We start from the raw sequence: 25769 nt of genomic DNA on the forward strand, positions 1-25769 counted from the left end.
ATAGTTCAATTTTTCTCCTTTCTAGTGTAAACAGTAGCGCGTGCGCACGTGACCCGAAGCATTGAGACGTCAATGCTGATTGGCTGGTCCCGATGTAATACCGCCCATTATTCAGGTGGCTCATTGTCATGTCAATAGCGAGTGAATGGAGTGTCGCGTGACAGGGCTTTGACTGACAGAGGGTATAAAAACGATACCCTGGGTCATGTGTTCACACTAACGACCCGATACAACACACTACTACACAACTTTGACGGTCAGTCGTCAATTTAATCTTGACCACAACACTTGGATCTGTTTAAGCGATGTCGACTCAGACCACCCTCCTCCTGCTATCGTCTACGGCCAGTAACAGCAGTTACGGGAGCCCAGCAGAATCCTCCTTCTCATCCTCCTGCTCATCCATGTCATCTCCAGATAACGGCGATCATCACGATGATGACATGGAGATGAAGAGTGTAAACGAAAACCCTGTCAATACATCATCGTCGAAACGAAGGCCGAAAGACAATGATTCCGTTTCTTCCTCGCCTAAAAAGAAACGTTATAACAAACCGAGACAGAGAGAAAGAAGCCCCGCTCTCGTCGCCAAAATTAGGAAAACTCGTCGGTCTAAGGCAAACGACAGAGAGAGGTCGAGAATGCATGGATTAAACGATGCACTTGAAGTGTTACGAGAAGTCCTTCCAGCTTCTGATGGTGAAAACAAACTGACAAAGATCGAAACACTGAGAATGGCTTACAATTATATATGGGTTTTGTCTCAAACTCTTGAAGGTGTGGCTAAACTTCCTGCAAACGGACTCGCCAAAGATGTTACTAGTGCTGTTCATGTGAAGAGGGAATTGGACTTTAATACAAATAGTGCTTGTTCCTCGGACAATGACCAACTGTCTCCTACCCCGGCCCGTATAGTATCTCCAGCCTCAGTAGCTTGCTCTGAGCCAGACTCACAGGTTATATCACCTCCTCACCAGTCATCTCATTACCATTCTCATCTCCCTCATCACCCAGCAACCCTTCAGCATCAGCAGCCCACGGCAGGTTTTCATCACTTTAGAATCGCGCCAGCAGTGTCCACACCTAGTGTCCAGTTTCAGCCTCTCCTCCCAGCCTCTGAAGCTATGACGTCATACGTGTCGAATTCTTCGCCTGTTCCCCATGTTTCCCCTCCGCATTGCCGGACGGACATGCATCCCAACTTTGTGATAGGACAGACGCATCATTCCGACTGGAGTAGCGTGTATTCCGGATTTTCAGCCATGAAGGAGTGCGGCTTGTTAAGGTCTGGGCTAAACAGTCCCACGGAACATTCGGATACTTCCGAGGGATACTCGTTTGAAATGTTTTGAAACTGAACTAAAGTAATGTTTCGTTATTATGAAAACCATCAAAAGCTATGTGATATCATTATGGTGTGCGACTATTTCAGTAGCAGGCAAGTAAAAAGTATCTAGTGATAAATTGTGATATGATTCCAATTGATGTAACAGACTTTCTTTATATCCACAATGTGCCTTTTAACAAATCAGCAAATGAATACGAGTTTGATATTGTTATCGTTGATGTTTCTATGCAGGATTTGTAAGCTATAATGTAAGTTTATAACATTCAAGTAATCCAAAAGATTTTATATAATGCTCTTGTAAAATCGAGATTATTCCGAACGTTTAGTCTGAGAATCGCGTCCCCAGCTGTGTTTTGGCTAACGGTGTATAATCGTGTTACTGTCTAACGCTCGACAGAAGTAAAGATGGCAATTGTAATTATTTATTGATGTGGCAGCAATTCAATTAATTGATGTTACCTACATGGTCCCTGTAATGTGGTCAGTTGACGGGTCACCTCTCAACCATCGGTTTGACATCATACATTCCATGAGATTAGTTGACGCGAGGATAGATATAGTTTTGTATGTATTTACGGAAGCACACTCCAGTGCCAGTATAAAACGACATCAAGTGTAAGGAGAGCGTGACTTGTCTACAAGTTTGTTTACATTTAAGATTATTAGCGAACTTTTGTATATTTATAGATATGATTTATAGGTGAAACAAAATAAATTATTTGTATATTTATTACCCTACACCTTTGTTCTAGTTCTCACTGTCTGTTTGTACCGTAAAAGAACGCCACTGTATCTGTAGCCCCGTAGGACGCTATACATTGTACGCGGAAATATTAAAATGGACACTTTATTTCTATTAATTGGACTTGTTCATAATTTGAAAAGAAATAAATTTGAAATTTGTTTTGTTAAATTAAACGGAATCGAGTGAATAAGATAATAGTGTCCTTTTAATGGCCGGGATAGGAGTACTGTTGATGTATAGTGACAGAACGTGAGAACGACATTTCTTGATGTCGGACTCGCATGGGGCTACGATAACGTGGATGTTGATTTACTACCTGTTCCGGAGCTGTTTGTACTCTCACTCTCCGTTGTGTTGTCAGTTGCATTCTATTGCAAGAAACACTGGTGATTAGTTACACAGCAAGGGGCTGATCATATTCCATTCTCTTTCACAATTGGCTGATTAAAATGTTTTAAGCACGTGAGCGCGTGGCGCGCACGAGTGGTCAGCCCCGTAGATGATATGCGAGGTGGACACGTTAGGGGGCGGCATTCATTTGACGTTTTGTTGTAAATGATGACTATAGAATTTAGGACAGGATCTGGAAAGAGAAAAGGAACCGAAGTAGATAATAGGGAATCAAACCGGAGGGTCAGCTGGTCAGGACACTGGTCATTGTATAAAACAGTGACCACAGCACGGACACAATGATCAAGCGTCATTGTCGCACTCTACTCTTTGTATGAACTAACGACCCCATAGTTACGGACTGGACATAAAAGAGATGTAATTTATTGAGACAGAACAACATAGACCTGTCTCTCAGCCTTCAAGAAGTGGTAACATTCTGATTTTTGAATAGGTTTTTCATTTTTCTGACTTAAGACTTGGTTGAAATAGGACTTGGTTTTAGGCTAATTCCTTATGCCACTTTCACCTGTGTATGTGAACCCTCCCTAATTTATGTCCAGTTTGCCATTACATCTGGTCGATGATACATTGTAGTTTAGAAGGTCTAAGGACTCGCTGTTGGGGGTAGATCTCAGAAATATAAAGTCAGAAAATTAATCGTTAGTTTGGAACCACCCCCTAAAGACTTTGCGGTAATTTAAAATCACATTTCCCTGTGTGGATGATTTATGTTGTTCATGATAACAATTGAGAAGGAGGCTGATGGCTTATTGGGCAAGATAGCCAACACATGCATCATATCATACATTTACACCTACTACTTGTGTAGGCTATACATATCAATCTCCAAATATCGTAACTCATAATTTAATGTGCCTTATATTATGCCAAACTCATCTTGTAGATGAAATAATAAAAAAAATCCGTGTGTCAAGGTTTAAGCGTTTGTGTTATGTCTCAAACTGTAATAATGCTATCAGCTTGTAGTATAATTAAGGGCCATACAGGCTGACAATAAAACACACTTTGACCACCGCTAGGGGTCATTAGATGACTACTGTAGATACGGAATGACCACTGTCCGTGTTTTGACACTTCAGGCCAATCACGGTGTTAATTTCTCGCTTGTTACTGTTTGAATGCTCCTCCAGTGATGTAAATGTTTACACTCGGTGAAGTGTCGCGTGACTCTAGGCTAAATGTTACTGTGATAAAATCAAGAGATAAAGCTAGGGAAGCCAATCCATGTTGAATTACGTAATTTTGTATGTTGGCCGAAAGGAGAAAATATTACATTGTAGTTAACTGATCTGTCCTATTAAGATTTCAAATATCGTCTAGAGTTTTTATGTTAGAGACGGTTATACATAAACAAAAATTGCAAGTCTAGATTTATAGATCGTCTATAGTTTTATGTTCATCACGGTAATATATATCATGCCAAATACAATCCTGGAATTTGAAAATTATTTGGAATAAATGTATATAAACCCAGAAAAAGCAACACCTTTCACAATTTTTAATTCCATTTTGAACGACATGTTGTATAAAGATAAATAAAATCCGGTATATAACGTTCACGTAATAAGCAATAAAAATTAAGTTTATAAAGTTAATTTTACACCAACACGGTAATTTTCCGGGTAAAATACAAATCTTACTCAGGCCAGCGCTGTTTGGTGTGCTCTCTAGGCCGTGACTGTAGGAAAGAGGCCATCATTACTCGCTTCAGTGGCTACACCCGCCCATCGAAAGTGATTGACGGCCGGCACGCGTCAGGCCGACGGCGACACGTGTCGTATACAAACACGTACTTGTACAACCGTGAAGGAACAGAATCCACTTAATATTAGTTGACGACATCAGTAATCTCTCCATCATTACAATAGTAACTATATAAATACAATCATTGTAATGTGTTATTCTTCTTACGAACCTGTTGCAGAAGTTATGTGTACAATATATTGAATTAAAATACTGTACAAGACGTGCTAACATGCTTTATTATAAAGTAACAGATTTGAGACAACTCGGCTTAACTTTTAGCGGGGGATATGGCAAGCCAATTAAACATGTACTAAAGGAGCGATTTCGATAATGTACTTAATAGATCATTAAGATCTCCTGTTTGTTTATAAGGTATCTTATGTAAGTTTTACGACATATCAAAGATAAAAGATGTCACATATTTTTGAAGATCTTTTCTGTGTTATTTATTTAGATATTTTATAAGATATCATATCTTTTATGAGATAGCTGATATCGTAAAGATATATACATACAGAAAATAGTTTTGTGTGGTTGTGGTAACATGACTTGAAATAGGCCAGGTCGGTAGGGTATTTTTGAGAGCGGGTGGGGGCTAATTAAAGAAATTACACATTTCACCAAATATAGTTATTCAGATCAATTGAATTCATGTTTTTCCCCCATTATTTTTAGGTCTTTTTAATATTAATATGGGATTTAATTTTTGATACCTGCTTCTGGAATAGAAAGGTGTCATATAGACGCTTACGATTTTCGGCACGTTTCAATGGGACGATTAGGTGCATTCGAGTGAGGTAACATTGTAAGGGTCCGAGGTGTAAATAACGAGGGTTGGACGGGGGACATGAAACATACATTTATTTGCCTTACAAACATAAAATTTGAAAGTCTAACACAAACAAGTGTAAATAGTTTCAGCCTGAAATCTAACGACAAGGCTTTGATTATTTTTCCCGACATTTTCTTTCAGTCAGTATTATTTTCAACGTTAAGTTTCGGTCTTTTTAAGTACCCCTACTAGCAAATCTGTAAAAGATGTCTGATAAAGGAGCTTTTATAAGATAAACATTTTTCAAATATTGTATAAATTTTACATGAATTCTATGTAAGATATCACATTAAACATATATAATGTCTTATATAGAAGAGTTTAGAACATACCTTGTGAAGTAATTAAGATCTTTTAAATGTTTCTCTAGGAACGCTGTCGACGTGTATTTCAGGTTGCACTTAAAGTTGGCTTGCCATAGGGAGAGGGGAGGTAACCCCTGTTTAAAGGAGCTGCCTTATTCATTATTTTTACGATTTCGCTGAATATGTTCGAACTTTGCAGAATCATTTTTTATGCTCATTAACTGCAAAATTTCTATGTTCCTTTCCAGTTATTAAGAAGAGATGTTTGTCTTCATCAATCGTGAACAAACATTTCTACTGATATTACGATTTGTATATTTATGAAGACATTTTTATCTTTCTTAGAATGTAATGAACCCCTAAGAAAATAACGAAAATGACGATCTCTTTTGCTTGATTTTCAATTCATAATGAGAGGAAGAGAGAGATGGAGGGTACGAGAGAGATGGAGGGAACGAGAATGGAGGGTACGAGAGAGATGGAGGGAACGAGAATGGAGGGTACGAGAGAGATGGAGGGAACGAGAATGGAGGGTACGAGAGAGATGGAGGGAACGAGAATGGAGGGTACGAGAGAGATGGAGGGAACGAGAATGGAGGGTACGAGAGAGATGGAGGGAACGAGAATGGAGGGTACGAGAGAGATGGAGGGAACGAGAATGGAGGGTACGAGAGAGATGGAGGGAACGAGAATGGAGGGTACGAGAGAGATGGAGGGAACGAGAATGGAGGGTACGAGAGAGATGGAGGGAACGAGAATGGAGGGTACGAGAGAGATGGAGGGAACGAGAATGGAGGGTACGAGAGAGATGGAGGGAACGAGAATGGAGGGTACGAGAGAGATGGAGGGTACGAGAGAGATGGAGGGTACGAGAGAGATGGAGGGAACGAGAGAGATGGAGGGAACGAGAATGGAGGGTACGAGAGAGATGGAGGGTACGAGAGAGATGGAGGGAACGAGAATGGAGGGTACGAGAGAGATGGAGGGTACGAGAGAGATGGAGGGAACGAGAATGGAGGGTACGAGAGAGATGGAGGGTACGAGAGAGATGGAGGGAACGAGAATGGAGCGTACGAGAGAGATGGAGGGTACGAGAGAGATGGAGGGTACGAGAGAGATGGAGGGAACGAGAATGGAGGGTACGAGAGAGATGGAGGGTACGAGAGAGATGGAGCGTACGAGAGAGATGGAGGGTACGAGAGAGATGGAGGTACGAGAGAGATTATGGGACAGGGCAAAGGGAGATAGTTTATAGTGATCAATGACCGCAATTCCTTTCGTTAAACCTACGATTTCTGAAACAAGCGATTTTCCTTTTTTTCGCTGCGGTTCTATATATCTTTACAGTTGTAATTAGTTTAAACACTATTTATTGTAGAATAAGGTAGTACAATAAATCAAAAGTAGGCAAGAGGATTAGGTAACAAGCTTAGAGCTTATGTAAAACCATCTCCTAATTAGTGATGGGCACAGATATATAAATTAGAGTGATCGTGGTTATACAGATCAAGGAATGCTGGTGTTAAACAATAATGATACTGAGTACTGATCCTGTTTTTCATAAGTGTATACAAAACGTACAACACTAATGGTACAATGCTATTATGTGCCATGTACACAGTATAGGTATAGACGAGGGTAAACGATTCTCATGTTATATCATTACACAAGTAGATAAATTTCGCAGTGGTAATTTAAAACTAAGCATTGAAACTGGTCGGTAGTCTCGCCCTAAAATAATTTAAGAAGATAGACTTTGTACATTTTGTAATTTAAACTGTATTGAAGAAGAATGTGTTTCTAATATTAAGTCTTACCTTTTTTTGTTTAATACATGTATCTATGAACTGATTTTTAGTATTGATAAATTACGTCGTATTAACGAATATCTATAGTGTGTCGTAATGAAGAAGCCTCAGTATAGGTTGGGTGTCAATCATATATTGTTGTACATTTTAGACCATGCTTGTATGTGTGTATTTTAAGCAAAATTGACATGTGACACTTTAATAAAATAATTTGTATTGTATTGTTGTATAAAAGATAAACCTAGTAAAGGTACATTGTAAGTACATTGTATTTTACGTAAGTATAAACGGCTAATCCTAGTAAAGGTAATTACATTGTAATCACGTAAGATTTGACTAAGCATATATAATTGATGTTTACATACAACACATACATATAGCATTAATCGTGTGTGACATGTTTAAGTACAGTAAGACATTTATAGAGTATAGGTACATGTAAGACTAAGGTAGATTCATCTCATGTTTCATAATTATATAGTATAACATACACTCTCACAGATACACATACATACAGACAGGCAGACAGGCAGACAGACAGACAGACAGACATTTTCCAATTAGAAATATGTAGTGGTATTATGACTTGATTACACAAAACGCTCACTTTTCATTATGAATTATTGTACAGCCAAAATAATGTCCTCGTTTTCTTGTACAGTAAGTTCTGGACTTCCCCAGAGTAAACAAGCAGTATTCAAATCATAAAACAATGCCCAGATGTATTGTTCTCTTAAATTTGTATACTTTTCACATGCAAATAAAAAATGGAAGTTGTCCTCAATGTAACCACATGTACAAAAGGATCATCACTAAGATTTTTCCCAAATAGATGTGCTATTAAACTACTGCATTGTAATCGGCGTCTGGTATGACAAATATGGGCTTCGCAGTTTCCATAGGAACGATAACTGGGCGATTTGTTTCTGTCTCTTAACAGTTGTTATTACTTTAAATAGATAATTTCAGTGATCAATATTAATCTTAGTGTTATAATAGTGTATACCCATCTCTCACATAGATACAAAAGTATGTAACTAACATACCCGTCCCCTAGTCTGTATTGAAATTATATATATATAATAGATGATAGCATAAATACAACCATACTCCAAAAACAGATGCGGTATCGAAAACGTTAGATGTTATAACGGACCTTTGTAATGAATTAGTCACTCCAAATCAGACAAAATCTGATTGCTAGACTAATTTTATACAGATGACAACCTTTTTATTGATATAATGCTTAAATTTCTCCTAATAATCTCTGTTAGAAATCGACAGTTGTTCCTTAATAATGTCTAAGAAATCATAATGAGCATAGAAAATATGTCCTGGGGAAATATTTCATTTTTTTTCATAAGTGAAAGAGACGTTTAATGTCTTTAACCTGGCTATATGTGATGTTAACTGTACTTATGCAGGGTAGGGAATGCCTGTAGCAGTAGTCGGGCAGGACAGGGTAGGATGTGGATTGTTTTCTTGTTTCTTTACGTTGTAACATCAAATGAGGACATCCAGCTGCTATTCCCACTTAACATTCTACAGAAAGCGGTTTAAATTGGTCAATTTTTCCTGATGTTGTTATCTGTAATTTGTAGCGTTTTGTCATTTATCGACACAATTGACTGATCACAAACGCCGTCATGACATGCTCCAGTAGCGCTATGGAAAACACTCATTCATAAAGTCCATGTACACTCATTAAAACCAGAGAATGCACGTGAAAATTGGAGATTAGATTCTAAATACGAAACAAAGTCATAACAGGATGAAAACAAGAATGAAAAATACCAAAGTGGGACATTAAATTGTGACTACTGCCTTCATAACATTCTTATTCTATAGCTGAAATATTAAAAATAGTTAATATTACATGATATTGTAGGCAGGATACTATTGAAAATCCTAAATCAGACATAAAATTGATTTATACAGGTGTGATCGTAATGACTAGACAGTTTTTCATGATACAGGAGAATAAAAGAAAGCGACAGTATCGAGAGGAAAAAGGAATAGAAAAAGAGTAAATAAAAGTATAGAAAGGAGAATACAAGAAACTAAAAGTATCGAAAGGAGAAAAGGGGAAATTAAAAGTATCGAGAGGAGAATAGAGTAAACTAAAAGTATCGAGAGGAGAAGAGAGGAAACTAAAAGTATCGAGAGGAGAAGAGAGTAAACTAAAAGTATCGAGAGGAGAATAGAGGGAACTAAAAGTATCGAGAGGAGAAGAGAGTAAACTAAAAGTATCGAGAGGAGAAGAGAGGAAACTAAAAGAATCGAGAGGAGAAGAGAGTATACTAAAAGTATCGAGAGGAGAAGAGAGGAAACTAAAAGTATCGAGAGGAGATTAGAGGAAACTAAAAGTATCGAGAGGGGAGTAGAGGAAACTAAAAGTATCGAGAGGAAAAGAGAGGAAACTAAAAGTATCGAGAGGAGAAGAGATGCACTAAAAGTATCGAGAGGAGAATAGAGGCAACTAAAAGTATCGAGAGGAAAAGAGAGTATACTAAAAGTATCGAGAGGAGAAGAGAGGAAACTAAAAACATCGAGAGGAGAAGAGAGGAAACTAAAAGTATCGAGAGGAGAAAAGAATAAACTAAAAGTATCGACAGGAGAATAGAGGAAACTAAATGTATCGAGACGAGAAGAGAATAAACTAAAAGTATAAAGAGTAGAATAGAGGAAACTAAAAGTATCGACAGGAGAAGAAAGTAAACTAAAAGTATCGAGAGGAGAAGAGAGGAAACTAAAAATATCGAAAGGAGAAGAGAATAAACTAAAAGTATCAAGAGTAGAATAGAGGAAACTAAAAATATCGAAAGGAGAAGAGAATAAACTAAAAGTATCAAGAGTAGAAAAGAGGGAACTAAAAGTATCGAGAGGAGAAGAGAATAAACTAAAAGTATCGAGAGGAGATTAGAGGAAACTAAAAGTATTGTTAAACTTTGTGTTGAAATGCGCGATAATGAAAATATATATTTGTGTCATTACTGTGGATCTATGCACAAAGATACTATTATGCATACACACAGAGCTATTACGTGACCAGCTCTGGTGTGTACTCAGTACTGTAAAAGATATAGATTTTGTGTTTAATCTTAATGTAATGTCTAATTACCATCTACTTCATGTTCTTCTTGGTGGTATTTTCAATTATGACTTATCTCCATATGAACTGGAGGACTTTAGAATAAAATCCATTGTCATTATTACTAAAATTCTTCAATACAGTGGTACAGAATTATGTAATTTATCCTTAGATATTTGAATGTTGTATACTGAGTAATATGATCACTAATTTACTTGTGTGTACCTCACGCTTCAGCAAGATTAATACATGAAATACATATATTTTTGTATTCATATTAGTAGGCAAGCATTTCCTACGTCTTTCCTGTTGATTAGTGCAACTTACTATCATTCATAATATTGTTTGTACTGTATGAATTAATCTTGTGATATGTATTACTACAACTGAAATCATTGCATGGTTGCGCTGTTTCTTCAAGTTAATTATTATATTGTATGTTGTGTATTTCACACCACTGTATGACTATATTGTATGACTTCGTGCAACGGGTTCTACTCAATGTATGATTGTATTGTAGGACTTATGTAACAGTAATACTGTCTATAATAATGCTGTATAATTTATAGTGTGATGCTTGTAATACTGTTTATTACAATGTTGTATGATTGCTTAGTACGAGAAGTGTATTACTGTCTATACTATTATATGATAATGTAGTTTGAGGAGTGTAAATTTATCTATTATATCAATGTGTGATGTAATGTATGATTAGAGTTATACTGTCTATCATCATAATTATCACCATAATTATCACCGTATAATGACTGTAATAGTACCTATTAAATCATTGTGTTGTGTTTATAGTACTTTATGAGAAGAGAGTAAACTAAAAGTATCGAGGGGAGGTGGAGTAAACTAAAAGTATTGAGAGGGGAAGAGAGTAAACTAAAAGTATCGAGAGGAGAATAAAGTAAACTAAAAGTAATGAGAGGGGAAGAGAGTAAACTAAAAGTATCGAGAGGTGAATAAAGTAAACTTAAAGTATTGAGAGGGGAAGAGAGTAATCTAAATGTATTGAGAGGAGAATAAAGTCAACTAAAAATATCGAGAGGAGAAGAGAGTAAACTAAAAATATCGAGAGGTGAATAAAGTAAACTAAAAGGATCGAGAGGAGAAGAGAGTAAACTAAAAATATCGAGAGGAGAAGAGAGTAAACTAAAAGTATCGAGAGGAGAAGAGAGGGAACTAAATGTATCGAGGGAAGAATAGAGGAAACTAAAAGTATCGAGAGGAGAATAGAGTAAACTAAAAGTATCGAGAGGAGAATAGAGGGAACTGAATGTATCGAGAGGAGAATAGAGGGAACTGAATGTATTGAGACGAGAATAGTGGAACCTAAAAGTATCGAGAGGAGAAGAGAGGGAACTAAATGTATCGAGGGGAGAATAGAGGGAACTAAATGTATTGAGAGGAGATTAGAGGAAACTAAAAGTATCGAGAGGAGAAGAGAGGGAACTAAATGTATCGAAGGGAGAATAGAGGGAACTAAATGTATTGAGAGGAGAATAGTGGAAACTAAATGTATCGAGGGGAGAATAGAGGGAACTAAATGTATTGAGACCAGAATAGTGGAAACTAAAAGTATCGAGAGGAGAAGAGATGGAACTAAATGTATCGAGGGGAGATTAGAGGAAACTAAAAGTATCGAGAGGAGAATAGAGAAAACTAAATGTATTGAGACGAGAATAGTGGAAACTAAAAGTATCGAGAGGAGAATAGAGGGACCTAAAAGTATGGAGACGGGAATAGTGGAAACTAAAAGAATCGAGAGGAGAAGAGAGGTAACTAAATGTATTGAGACCAGAATAGAGGAAACTAAAAATATCGAAAGGAGAAGAGAATAAACTAAAAGTATCAAGAGTAGAATAGAGGAAACTAAATGTATTGAGACCAGAATAGAGGAAACTAAATGTATTGAGAGGAGAATAGAGAAAACTAAATGTATTAAGACGAGAATAGTGGAACCTAAAAGTATCGAGAGGCGAAGAGAGGGAACTAAATGGATCGAGGGGAGAATAGAGGTAACTAAATGTATTGAGACCAGAATAGAGCAAACTAAAAGTATCGAGAGGAGAAGAGAGGGAACTAAATGTATTGAGAATAGCGGAAACTAAAAGTGTCGAGAGGAGAATAGAGGGAACTAAAAGTATGGAGACGAGAATAGTGGAAACTAAAAGTATTGAGAGGAGAATAGCGGAAACTAAAAGTGTCGAGAGGAGAATAGAGGAAACTAAAAGTATGGAGAGGTGGATAGAGGAAAAGAAGGAATTCAATACCCAATCCTTAATTGTAATTTAACTTGTTTGTGAATACAGGTATCAGTACACCGTCAGACAATAGCTATATAAGATAAGTTGTATTGTAATTATGGAATCTTCGCTGTCACTGACCATATTTGGAATAAATATTAATACTATACGAAAGCAATGTACATGTATAATAGTGCACTTTTGATTGGTCAGTATTGCTCATTTCAGTAAATAATCTTTTCCAAATTTTTCTTCTATATGGCTTCCAATAATGGCTAAACTATGTGCAATTAGACACCAGTTCATGCGCACAGGCAATGTTAATCTGGTCAATTTCCTGGGCAAATACTAACGACAACATTTGAAAGTTTGATTAAGACACAGTGTTAATAGCCATGAGCATGTACAGTGATTTAAAATATACAACAGTTATTGCTACGCAGTTAAACAATCTCCTACTGGTTTAATAATTTTAGTTTATTCATATCACAAGTTTTGAAAAAAAGGCCAGCGCCACATTCAGACGATAACCTAGCTACATGTATCCATGATGATGAGCCAGACTAGCATGAGATTCTAGTGCAGGGGAGGTAACGCGTATTTATCCTAATTTGTTACAAGTGGTGTGCAAGTTATTAATTAATTTATCAATTATTCGTTCATTTTTTTACTGACAAGACTACATTGCCGACATTACACATTTAACAACATAAAACTTCTACCCAAGATAAATATAATTCTCCCATCAGGAGGAACGGGACAGGTCAAGCATTCGATCCGTTATTACAGTATGAACCCCACACCTCGTCCTGCGTACGATGTTGACTACGCTGTGACGGGGTAGGTGCTGACACGTGCTGGGTTGCAGCGGACACGGATTTTATCCTCGGCACGCACCTCTCTCCCACTTACCAGTTGCACGATAGGATAAGCTTGGATAAATGCACGTGCTTATGCAAAACTTGATAATAACTAATTGTAATCGTTGATATTTTCATTTGACTCGCTTTATTGTATTGTAGTCTTAGAAAACAAACGAATAAAATATTCAGATCTACATAAAGGAGTATTTGACGGGTTAGACTTCCACCAGCACAGCGGCACACCAGCGCTATCAATAGGATAATAAACCCCACACAGTTTCACCTGCTTACATGTCTAAATTCAATCATTTGTATTTTCATTTCATTTTCATTCCTGCTGTCATACAAATCACACTGACTAAAAGCATAATTTCAAAGTCATTCATGCGGACTAATAAATTGCAACTGAATAATTTGTCTGACACCAGATCACGCTTGTAATTTCGTTAAGGTTCAACAACCCCCTAAGGATGGAACCTGTACAGTCACATGACATTTCAAGTCCCCGATAAGCCGTACGTAAAGACCCCAATACAGCATCAGAAACATGATTTGGATATATCGAACTTAAGCTATTAACACGATATATAGCAACGCTAATTTCTAGCACGTCAATCATTTTTACGGCCCAATTGATTGCACTATCTAAAGTTTATGTACATAGCTAGGTAATGTGTATCGGGATTTCTCTTTAACTAGCTTTGGGAGGTATACCGGCTTGATATCAAGCTTGATGTGGCATAATGCTTCAAGGTAGTGGTAGGACGCCGGGCTGGTGACCGAAGGGTTGCGAGTTCAAGTCACGGTACGGCACCGTTTTGTATCTGAGTCCGTGGTTGGGCAGTGCTAGAATTATTGAATGTTAGCTGTGAGCGCCGAAATGGTAGCACCGACTGTATGCTCCACAGGGAGTTGAGAAAGATGTTGGCAGGTTGCAAAGGCCCTATTACCACGGACCATGGACAATAATTTTTGAACCGTTTGAGACGACCTTCGAACTAGCTTGTGATAAAGCGATATATAAGAACCTCGAATTATTATTATTATAACTCCGTATATCAATGGAATTTATATAAAGTGGCATATGGTAACAATTAGTGTTAAAAAAACTCAGAAGAAATGTTATGTACAAATGTACATATGATTTGAGACCAGTATGCCTCTCCGCAGCTAGTAAAAGAGAAATTAAACTCTCTACTTAAGTACAGTGTGTATATAAATTAACTTTGATGTGTCATTTCGTAGCATTCAGTTGGGGTGCAAAAGAGTTGGACATGGTATAACGCCGTTGATCTATTGTCCTTTAAACATCAGCCTTAATGCCTTATTATTGAATAAGTTCACGATCTAGTTGGCCGTCCCCGCCCTCCTGCATATCCCACATATGAAGATACACAGATATTTGTACAATATCATTTAAGGATACATGTATCACCCGCAGTAAATAATGGTTTTCCGAACTGCTGGAAACAGGGGCTTGTCCAGACTGCGGGAAATTGCTCGAAACAGTGGTTTGTCCGGACTGTTGGGAACAGTGTTTTTTTTCGGACAGCTGGGAACAGTGGTTTTTCCGGACTGTTGCAAATAATGTTTTTTCAGGACTTCTGGAAACATTGGTCTGTCCGGACTTCCATGAACAATGGTTTGTCCGGATTGTTGGAACTGTTGTTTATCTGGACTGCTGGAAACAGTGGTTTGTTCGGCCTGTTGGAAAAGTGGTTTGTTCCGACCGCTGAAAACAGTGGTTTGTTCGGCCTGTTGGAAAAGTGGTTTGTTCAGACTGCTGGAAACAGTAGTTTGTTTGGACTGCTGGATATAGTGGTTTGTACGGACTGCTGGAAACAGTGGTTTGTTCGGACAACTGGAAACAGTTGTTTGTTCGGACTGCTGGATACAGTGGTTTGTTCGGACAACTGGAAACAGTGGTTTGTTCGGGACTGCTGGAAACTGTAATTTGTTCGGACTGTTGGAAACAGTGGTTTGTTCGGACAACTGGAAACAGTGGTTTGTTCGGACTGCTGGAAACAGTGGTTTGTTCGGACAACTTGAAACAGTGGTTTGTTCGGGACTGCTGGAAACAGTAATTTGTTCAGACTGCTGGAAACAGTGGTTTGTTAGGACTGCTGGAAACAGTAGTTTGTTCAGACAACTGAAAACAGTGGTTTATTCGGACTGCTTGAAACAGTTATTGTTTAAAATGCTGGATATGGTGGTTTGTTCGGACCGCTGGAAACAGTGGTTTGTTCGGACTGCTGGAAACAGGAATTTGTTCAGACTGCTGGAAACAGGAATTTGTTCAGACTGCTGGAAACAGGAGTTTGTTCAGACAACTGAAACCAGTGGTTTATTCGGACTGCTTGAAACAGTAATTGTTTAAACAGCTGGATATGGTGGTTTGTTCGGACAACTTGAAACAGTGGTTTGTTTGGGCAACTGGAAACAGTTGTTTGTTCGGACCGCCGGAAACAGTGGTTTGCTCGGACCGCTGGAAACGGGGGTTTGTTCGGACCGCTTGACACAGTGGTTTGTTCGGAGTGCTGGAAAAGTGGTGTGTTAGGACTGCTGGAAACAGTGGTTTGTTCGGACTTTAGGAAAAGTGGTTTGTTCGGACTGTTGGAAACAGTGGTTTGTTAGGACTGCTGGAAACAGTGGTTTGTTCGGACAACTGAAAACAGTGGTTTGTTCGGACTGTTTGAAACAGTAATTGTTTAAACTGCTGGATATGGTGGTTTGTCCGGACTGCTGGAAACAGTGGTTTGTTCGGACAACTGGAAACAGTTGTTTGTTCGGACTGCTGGATACAGTGGTTTGTTCGGACAACTGGAAACAGTGGTTTGTTCGGGACTGCTGGAAACAGTAATTTGTTCGGACTGCTGGAAACAGTGGTTTGTAAGGACTGCTGGAAACAGTAGTTTGTTCGGACAACTGAAAACAGTGGTTGTTCGGACTGCTTGAAACAGTAATTGTTTAAACAGCTGGATATGGTGGTTTGTTCGGACTGCTGGAAACAGTGGTTTGTTCGGACAACTGGAAACAGTGGTTTGTTCGGGACTGCTTGAAACAGTAATTTGTTCGGACTGCTGGAAACAGTGGTTTGTTAGGACTGCTGGAAACAGTGGTTTGTTCGGACCGCTGGAAACAGTGGTTTGTTCGGACTTTTGGAAAAGTGGTTTGTTCGGAGTGCTGGAAAAGTGGGTTGTACGGACTGCTCGAAACAGTGGTTTGTTCGGACTTTTGGAAATGTGGTTTGTTCGGAGTGCTGGAAAAGGGGTTTGTACGGACTGCTCGAAACAGTGGTTTGTTCGGACTTTTGGAAAAGGGGTTTGTTCGGAGTGCTGGAAAAGTGGGTTGTACGGACTGCTCGAAACAGTGGTTTGTTCGGACTTTTGGAAAAGTGGTTTGTTCGGAGTGCTGGAAAAGTGGTTTGTACGGACTGCTCGAAACAGTGGTTTGTTCGGACTTTTGGAAAAGTGGTTTATTCGGACCGCTGGAAACAGTGGTTTGTTCGGACCGCTGGAAACAGTGGTTTGTTCGGACTTTTTGAAAAGTGGTTTGTTTGGACCGCTGGAAACAGTCGTTTGTTCGGACTTTTCCAGACTGCGGGAAATTGCTCGAAACAGTGGGTTGTTCGGACTTTTGGCAAAGTGGTTTGTTCGGACCGCTGGAAACAGTAGTTTGTTCGGACTTTTGGAAAAGTGGTTTGTTCGGACCGCTGGAAACAGTGGTTTGTTCGGACTGCTGGAAAAGTGGTTTGTACGGACTGCTGGAAACAGTGGTTTGTTCGGACTGCTGGAAAAGTGGTTTGTTCGGACTGCTGGAAAAGTGGTTTGTTCGGACCGCTGCATAAAGTGGTTTGATCGGAATGATGGATTACGAAGCGTTTAGTATTCCTTCTGATTATGACAGTATGTACTTGTATCTCAATCTTCCCGAAAAAAATAAATCCAAAATTAATGCTTGTTATTAAATGAACCCGTGTTATAACATCCATGCTAACTGTCAATAACCGTTAAGTCCTGTGATTATCGCAAGAATGTTTCATGGTTCTGTGTAGCATCGAGTTTTGTGAGAACGACGCTTTTGTTGTAGTTAGAACGTTTCATTTGCGTACATTTAGATATTCAGGGGTTTACATTTCCATAATCAGCACCATGGAGAAATGTGAGTTTTGTTATGAAATCGAGTTTATATAAATCTTGAGAATGGTGCACCTGTGTTATGTTAGGTCGTTGTGACCTTGATGCCACGTCAAATGTGCACTTGTAAATCGGGAATTACGGAAGATTAATGTCGGCCTTTTCTGCGTCACAAGAATGTTTGATATACTTACAAGAAGACAGCAAACACAGATCTACGGTTACATCAGATAAACGCTTCGCATTTGTAAATATTGTATCACGTGACACACTTAGTTTTGATGAAAGTGATATCTTGTGTTCTGAGTATTTTCTTTGGTTCGCGAACGATTTTGTTTATAATTATAGGGATTATGTCCACACACTATAATAATAAACTGAGTTGATAATGTAGAAACGTCCGTCTAGATCAGTGTCGACGAACTCAATAACCTAGCGTCTCCAGTATTATCTTAATACTGCTATAATCATGTTTAGTTTATTCAAACGTCGAATGTGTCAAAACGTATTCCATGGAAACGTTTATATATGTTTTATATATGCAGGTGCAGGTTTAATGTGTAAAAATGGAAACAGAATCAATGTTATTTAGAAATCAGGGACACTATATGAAATTAATGCTGGCAAGAAATGGTCGGCTATCAACATTCCTTGACAGAAGGCATTATTCGACGTTAGAGACAAAACGGTGTTCAATACAAAATATTCCGATTGTGCAAAGATCTAAACAATGATTTATACATTGTCTGAACATACGTCAAACACGAACAGACTGATAGCAATCATTAACGTACAGTATACAATGTAAACTAATCAAACAGGAAAGTACATAAATCAAACACAAACAAACAAAGATCTATTAAATACTAAAGTACAGTAATAACAGGAACTAAACAGCAATGACAGGAACTAAACACAGTAATGACAGGAATTATACACAATTATGACAGGAACTAAACAAAGTAATGAGAGGAATTATACACAGTAATGACAGGAACTATAACACAGTAATAACATGAATTATACATAATAATGACAGGAACTAAACATAGTAATGACAGGCACTATAACACAGCAATGACAGGAACTAAACACAGTAATAACAGGAACTATACACAATAATGACAGGAACTAAACATAGTAATGACAGGAATTATACACAGTAATGACAGGAACTAAACATAGTAATGACAGGAATTATACACAGTAATGCCAGGAACTATAACACAGTAATGACAGGAACTAAACACAGTAATGACAGGAATTATACACAGTAATGACAGGAACTAAACATAGTAATGACAGGAATTATACACAGTAATGACAGGAACTAAACAAAGTAATGACAGGAATTATACACAGTAATAACAGGAACTAAGCACAACAATGACAGGAACTAAACACAGTAATGACAGGAATTATACACAATAATGACAGGAACTATGCACAGTAATAACAGGAACTATTCACAGTAATGACAGGAACTATACACAGTAACGACAGGAACTATACCCAGAAAATGACAGGAACTATACACAGTAATGACAGGAAATATACTCAGTAATGACAGGAGCAAATAACAGTAATGGCAGGAATTGTTAACAGAAGTGACAGGAACTATAGAAAGTGATAACAGGAACTATACACAGAGATTACAGGAACTGTACACAGTTATGACAGGAACTATACACAGTAATGACAGGAACTATACACAGTAATGACATGAACTATACACAGTAATGACAGGAACTATACACAGTAATGACATGAACTATCCACAGTATGTACAGGAAATATACACAGTAATGACATGAACTATACACAGTAATGACAGAACCTATACACAGTAATGACAGGAACTATACACAGTAATGACAGAACATATACACAGTAATGACATGAACTATACACAGTAATGACAGGAACTATACACAGTAATGACATGAACTATACACAGTAATGACAGGAACTATACACAGTAATGACATGAACTATACACAGTATTTACAGGAACTATTCACAGTAATGACATGAACTATACACAGTAATGAGAGAACCTATACACAGTAATGACAGGAACTACATACAGTTTAGAGATTTCTGGTTATCTAGCATCCCCCTAGGTACATGTAGCAGCTGATTGCTTTTCCTTCCGTCTTATTATTCATTACCCACCGACATTCATAATGGCATATTTGACTGGCATTTGTCTTCTTCCATCGAAAGCTGATTGTGTCGTCGTAATTCATTGTTCCCCTGGCATCATCGTATTGTTTCTTTTCGTGTTCCATCTATCATATCCCAGGGGATGAAAGACACATCTTACCCTGAGAGTGACACAGAAATTTCGAACAGGTCAAAATGGAGACAATTCAGAAAAAAAGATGGGAGAAGAACCGATACAACGTGATTATTAGAGCCGTACATATTGATGGCTGAATCTATGAGTCGTATACGTATTGATGGCTAGATCAATGAGCCGTATACGTATTGATGGCTGGGTCTATGAGCCGTATATATTGATGGCTGGATCTATGAGCCGTACATATTGATGGCTAGATCTATGAGTCGTACATATTGATGGCTGGTTCTATGAGCCGTACATATTGATGGCTGGATATATGAGCCGTATACGTATTGATGGCTGGATCTATGTGCCGTATACGTATTGATGGCTAGATCTATGAGCCGTACATATTGATGGCTAGATCTATGAGTCGTACATATTGATGGCTGGTTCTATGAGCCGTACATATTGATGGCTGGATATATGAGCCGTATACGTATTGATGGCTGAATCTATGAGTCGTATACGTATTGATGGCTAGATCTATGAGCCGTATACGTATTGATGGCTGGATCTATGAGCCGTACATATTGATGCCTGGATTTATGAGTCGTACATATTGATGGCTGGATCTATGAGCCGTACATATTGATGGCTGGATCTATGAGTCGTACGTATTGATGGCTGTAGATATGAGTCGTACATATTGATGGCTGGATCTATGAGCCGTGCTTATTGATGGCTGCAGATATGAGCCGTATATATTGATGGCTGGATCTATGAGCCGTATACGTATTGATGGCTAGATCTATGAGCCGTATACGTATTGATGGCTAGATCTATGAGTCGTACATATTGATGGCTGGATCAATGAGCCGTATACGTATTGATGGCTGGATTTATGAGCCGTACATATTGATGGCTGGATCTATGAGTCGTACTTATTGATGTCTGGATCTATGAGCCGTACTTATTGATGACTGGATCTATGAGCCGTATACGTATTGATGTCTGGATCTATGAGCCGTACTTATTGATGTCTGGATCTATGAGCCGTACTTATTGATGTCTGGATCTATAAGTCTTACTTATTGATGTCTGGATCTATGAGCCGTACTTATTGATGTCTGGATCTATGAGCCGTACTTATTGATGACTGGATCTATGAGTCGTGAATGTTGATGGCTAGATGTATGAGTCCTACATATTGATGGCTGGATCTATGAGCCGTACATATTGATGGCTGGATCTATGAGGTGTACATATTGATGGCTGGATCTATGAGCCGTACATATTGATGTCTAGATCTATGAGCCGTATACTTATTGATGGCTAGATCTATGAGTCGTGAATGTAGATTGCTAGATCTATGAGTCGTACATATTGATGGCTGGATCTATGAGCCGTACATATTGATGTCTAGATCTATGAGCCGTACTTATTGATGACTGGATCTATGAGCCGTATACGTATTGATGGCTGGATATATGAGCCGTATACTCATTGATGACTGGATCTATGAGCCGTATACTCATTGATGACTGGATCTATGAGCCGTATACGTTTTGATGGCTGGATTTAGCAGTCGTACGTATTGATGGCTGGATCTAGCAGCCATACGTATTGATGGCTGGATCTAGCAGCCGTACGTATTGATGGCTGGATCTAGCAGCCATGCGTATTGATGGCTGGATCTGGCAGCCATACGTTTTGATGGCTGGATCTAGCAGCCGTACGTATTGATGGCTGGATCTAGCAGCCATACGTATTGATGACTGGATCTATGAGCCGTACATATTGATGACTGGATCTATGAGCCGTACATATTGATGGCTGGATCTATGAGCCGTACATATTGATGGCTGGATCTATACAATATGACTGTCACTACGCTGTAAATGACTTGTGTTTTGATAGAGCAGTTCACATGGAAATGCAGAAACTCAACAGAAAATATCACCATAATTTATTGAAGCTATCTATCTATTAATTATATAATTATATTATTATCATATATTATATATATGTATGATCTTTGTTATTATATCACTGTGTCTCCGTGTTTCCTCCTCAGTGTTAACCTACCATACACGAACCTATAAAACAAGACAAACATTTAGTTTTATAGAAGTAAGTGTGGGACCTGTATTACAATATCTAATTAAAACTATTACTGTTAGATTGATAACAAATCACCGTTATAAGCTACTCCTACAGTGATATTGTCTTTGTCTAAAATAATTCAAATAAATATTTTGAGAGACGCATCAATTTCATATACTTTTTTAAAACTGAATTATGTGTTTCACGTGAAAAAGAAAGGGCATGTCTACACATAGATTTATGTAGGTACAATCACATACAGACTTCATCGCATATAAAGGCTATACAACATTCAGAAATATGTGTCATTTATATTTACTGTCTTACTATACTCTTATTAAAAATAGGATAACATGTAATAAAAAGTATATGGCTTTAATGGGTTAAATTGAACAAGGTAATATTTATTTTATAATCATGTAACATTGCATAATAATCATGTAACATTGTATAATAATCATGTAACATTGCATAATAATCATGTTACATTGTATAATAAGCATGTAACATTGTATAATAATAATGTAACATTGTAAAATAATAATATAACATTGTATGATAATAATGTAACATTGCATAATGATAATTTGTCTTTGTATTATCATAATGTTACATTGTATTATCATAATGTTACATTGTGTTATCATAAGCGATAATTATGTAACATTGCATAATGATAATGTTACATTGTATTATCATAATGTTACATTGTATTATCATAATGTTACATTGTATCATCATATGTTACATTGTATTATCATAATGTTACATTGTATTATCATAATGTTACATTGTATTATTCATTGTCTCTCCGATCGTGTCATCTATAAACGAAAAGCAGTTCTAACGCACCAATAAACATCACTTCTGTCATCGTTTTAATTAAAAATCAATATAGGTACAATTTGACAACACTGTGTGTGTAAAGAGGAAACACATACGGGACATTATCTTACTCAATTAGAAACAGAAGTCGCACACTGACAACCTAACTAAAGGAGAAACTACACACAAAATACCGGACACTCCTGTCCGGGTATGTACACTATAAACAATCATGCATGAACTTTACTACTTACTTCTGAGATAATCACTATACACCCGAGTCTACTGTGTGGGTACATTTAGCAATACTAAATATTATAGTCTCATGGTTTGGCATGGCAACAGCAATTCAATTTATGTAAGGGGAGATAGTTCCGTGTCGTTTCCGAATTTGTCGTAAATTTTAGCTTAAGTAAATTCACTTTTGACAAACTTATTGATTTCGTCTTCCGCTAAATGTATGATGTAACACACTTATTTTACCGTAGATGCATTTATTTAACGTACACGTAACACATGATTTATCGCCTATTTGTGTAATCAACAAGAGTGTTTATTGGAAAATTTGAAGAAAAAATATTGTTTCATTATTTTTGTAAAATAAGTAAAGGTTATTTCAGCGTCTGTACATCTCTTATACAGTGTACTTACGTAATGTAACCGTACACTTTTAGAGCTTATACACATGTAACGTAACAGTCTTACTTTTTGGTATATATACATGTACTGTAAAACTTATTTCAGCGGCTTTACTTAGATACTACTTCACACTTGTAAGCGCGTATTCACATATAATGAAACCTTCTTTATGCAGCTATGCATATATATATAGCAAGACAATAATAGTTTAGCATTTATAAACAAACTTGGCTATGACACTGTGCTTGAAACGACGCCAATGTTTATAATTCGAGGAAGAAACTCTGACTGATGCAGTCATTGTTTAATTATGAAATTATAAATCATTGAATTCTTGCAAAGTAAACATATTTTACAATAAAAGTCTAAAAACTATGATTCCATGTCTTGTGTGTCGTGCCCAGTTTTGCCGATATAACACTCGTGGTTCTTATTTAACCATTACTACACGTATCTACATAGAAACGATTGACTATAAGACATCAATAATTAACAGCATATCTGTAGGAATGTTCGCGGCTCCGCACCCCTCACATACCCTGTTTGGTTGTATTTCCCGTCTTCCTCCCACGTGACCGGAACCTCCTTCGCTTTCCGCGCATGTCCCCCGTACTCCTATCCTGGATGACTCGAACCTCGACCCCACTATTCTTTAGAATCCCGCCCAGCGCTGCAATATAGTGGATCGCCAAGCGAAGCGTAGCAATCTTTGACAATTTGTGATGGTCACTAAGGTTCGATTTCGGAACAACGCGACGCAGACTGTCGAACGCGTCGTTAAGGGAATGCATACGTAGTCTTTCTCTCTCCGTCGCTCCTTCACGAACCGTATCCGCCGGAACCTCCTTCGTTTTTTGACTGCTGCTATTTCTTCTACCTTGGTTTGATTCCGCCAAATGATGTTGTATATCGCAGATTTGGTATTCCTGTGATCTGCTGTCATACTGTCCGTCCGGTGACAATGAACATGCAGCCATCCCTGGACCATTGGAGGGGCAACGCTGGTGGTAGTCGTAACAATAGCTTTGCTGAGTAGGGTCATGACAGCCCGTCGACCACGTGTCTGCGTTTTCCGCCCAGTATTCAATTGGGTCGGGATAGTCCTGGTACTCTACTCCTCCTATGCCCTGGTCAAGGTCAAAATATTCCTGGGAAGTCCCTCCCGATACTTCTGTTGGAAACATGTCTACACAGGACAATTATATGAAGACACCGAAGTGATTTTGCTGTATGAAATACCCCGACACAGCTAACTAGCTGTTCACAGATATATATAGATTCAGATATCTTCTTCGATAATATGATGTCACGAATGCTCGAGAAAAACTCCCTTTAACGTTAGGAAAATCTTCAGAGTATCATAATAAGCTACATCCAACTTTCAATAATAACTCGGCGTCGTTAAACAACATACGTTATCCAAAGGTATGGTATACCCACTGAACACAGAAGTCCGTAACATTTACAATGAAGTGTAGTCTTCAAATGAATGTAGATACAGTGATTATTTGTTGACCAGTTAAGGTTGCTTTTGAAGAATCACTTGAAAGAAAAAGGACCAAAACTTTAACTATTGAAATTAGTGCTTGCAAAAGTTATAACAAACATATCATCAGCTTCGTTGTGAAAACAACTTAAACAGGTATCTGTCAACTTAAAATAGAAAAAAATACTCCGAAATCATTAGAAATGTTCCTGAAATAATGTGTTCCACCACTCGCATCAATGGTCGTGGACGTATTGTCTTACGTGTACAGTTTGGTGGGTTGTGAAGAGGATCCTCCCCAAATAATCAGCGTACGAAATAGAACCGACCAATAAATACACTTCCCCTTCGATAATGTCGGAATACATTACCGAAAGGACGATTGCAGTTTTATGTAAACAAAACAAGCAGGGAGGGGGATTTATCTAGCTCCCCCTCCGACAAATTAATCGTACCAATCCCAAGTCAGATCCGGTAACTAGACATACACATCACTCAATCAGCGAGAGTGTCTCTATTATAGAGTGTAGCTAGAGGCAGTGGGTTGTGTACAAGTGGAAGGGTACAACGGGGTAGGGTATGGATAGATGTGGATAACACAGTAGAGGGGTATAACAGTGGTAGGGTACGGTTAGGTGTTGAGAACACAGTGGAGGGTTATAACAGGGTATAGGGTAATGGTAGCTGTTGAGAACACAGTGGAGAGATATAACAGGGGGAGGGTAATGGTAGGTGTTGAGTACACAATGGAGGGGGATAACAGGGTATATGATAATGGTAGGTGTTGAGAACACAGTGAAGGGGTATAACGGGGTAGGGTAATGGTAGGTGTTGAGAACACAGCGGAGGGGTATAACAGGGGTAGGGTAATGGTAGGTGTTGAGTACAC

The 25769-nt window shown here is 38.1% G+C and overlaps 3 protein-coding genes across 3 annotated transcripts; 2 read left to right on the forward strand and 1 right to left on the reverse strand.

Moving 5' to 3' along the window:
• Window positions 1-233: 233 nt before the first annotated feature.
• Window positions 234-2049, forward strand: LOC110446071 (basic helix-loop-helix neural transcription factor TAP-like). The gene has a single exon (XM_021491033.1). The coding sequence runs from the start codon at window positions 306-308 to the stop codon at window positions 1350-1352; it is 1047 nt and encodes a 348-aa protein (XP_021346708.1). The 5' UTR covers window positions 234-305; the 3' UTR covers window positions 1353-2049.
• LOC110446073 (protein argonaute-2-like) lies at window positions 1754-6638 on the forward strand. The gene is made up of 2 exons (XM_021491035.1): window positions 1754-1762; window positions 5808-6638. The coding sequence occupies exons 1-2, from the start codon at window positions 1754-1756 to the stop codon at window positions 6636-6638; spliced, it is 840 nt and encodes a 279-aa protein (XP_021346710.1).
• A 17286-nt stretch (window positions 6639-23924) lies between these two features.
• Window positions 23925-24578, reverse strand: LOC110446074 (neurogenic differentiation factor 1-like). Its single transcript, XM_021491036.1, has one exon. It carries the CDS (start codon window positions 24576-24578, stop codon window positions 23925-23927), a length of 654 nt encoding a protein of 217 aa, XP_021346711.1.
• Window positions 24579-25769: the final 1191 nt, after the last annotated feature.

This window comes from Mizuhopecten yessoensis, unplaced genomic scaffold (genome assembly GCF_002113885.1).
Source record: "Mizuhopecten yessoensis strain PY_sf001 unplaced genomic scaffold, ASM211388v2 scaffold2503, whole genome shotgun sequence".
Classification (NCBI taxonomy): domain Eukaryota; kingdom Metazoa; phylum Mollusca; class Bivalvia; order Pectinida; family Pectinidae; genus Mizuhopecten; species Mizuhopecten yessoensis.

Coding starts and splice junctions, on each gene's coding strand:
- LOC110446071 (XM_021491033.1), top strand. CDS start 306: ATGTCGACTCAGACCACCCTCCTCCTGCTATCGTCTACGGCCAGTAAC.
- LOC110446074 (XM_021491036.1), bottom strand. CDS start 24,578: ATGTTTCCAACAGAAGTATCGGGAGGGACTTCCCAGGAATATTTTGAC.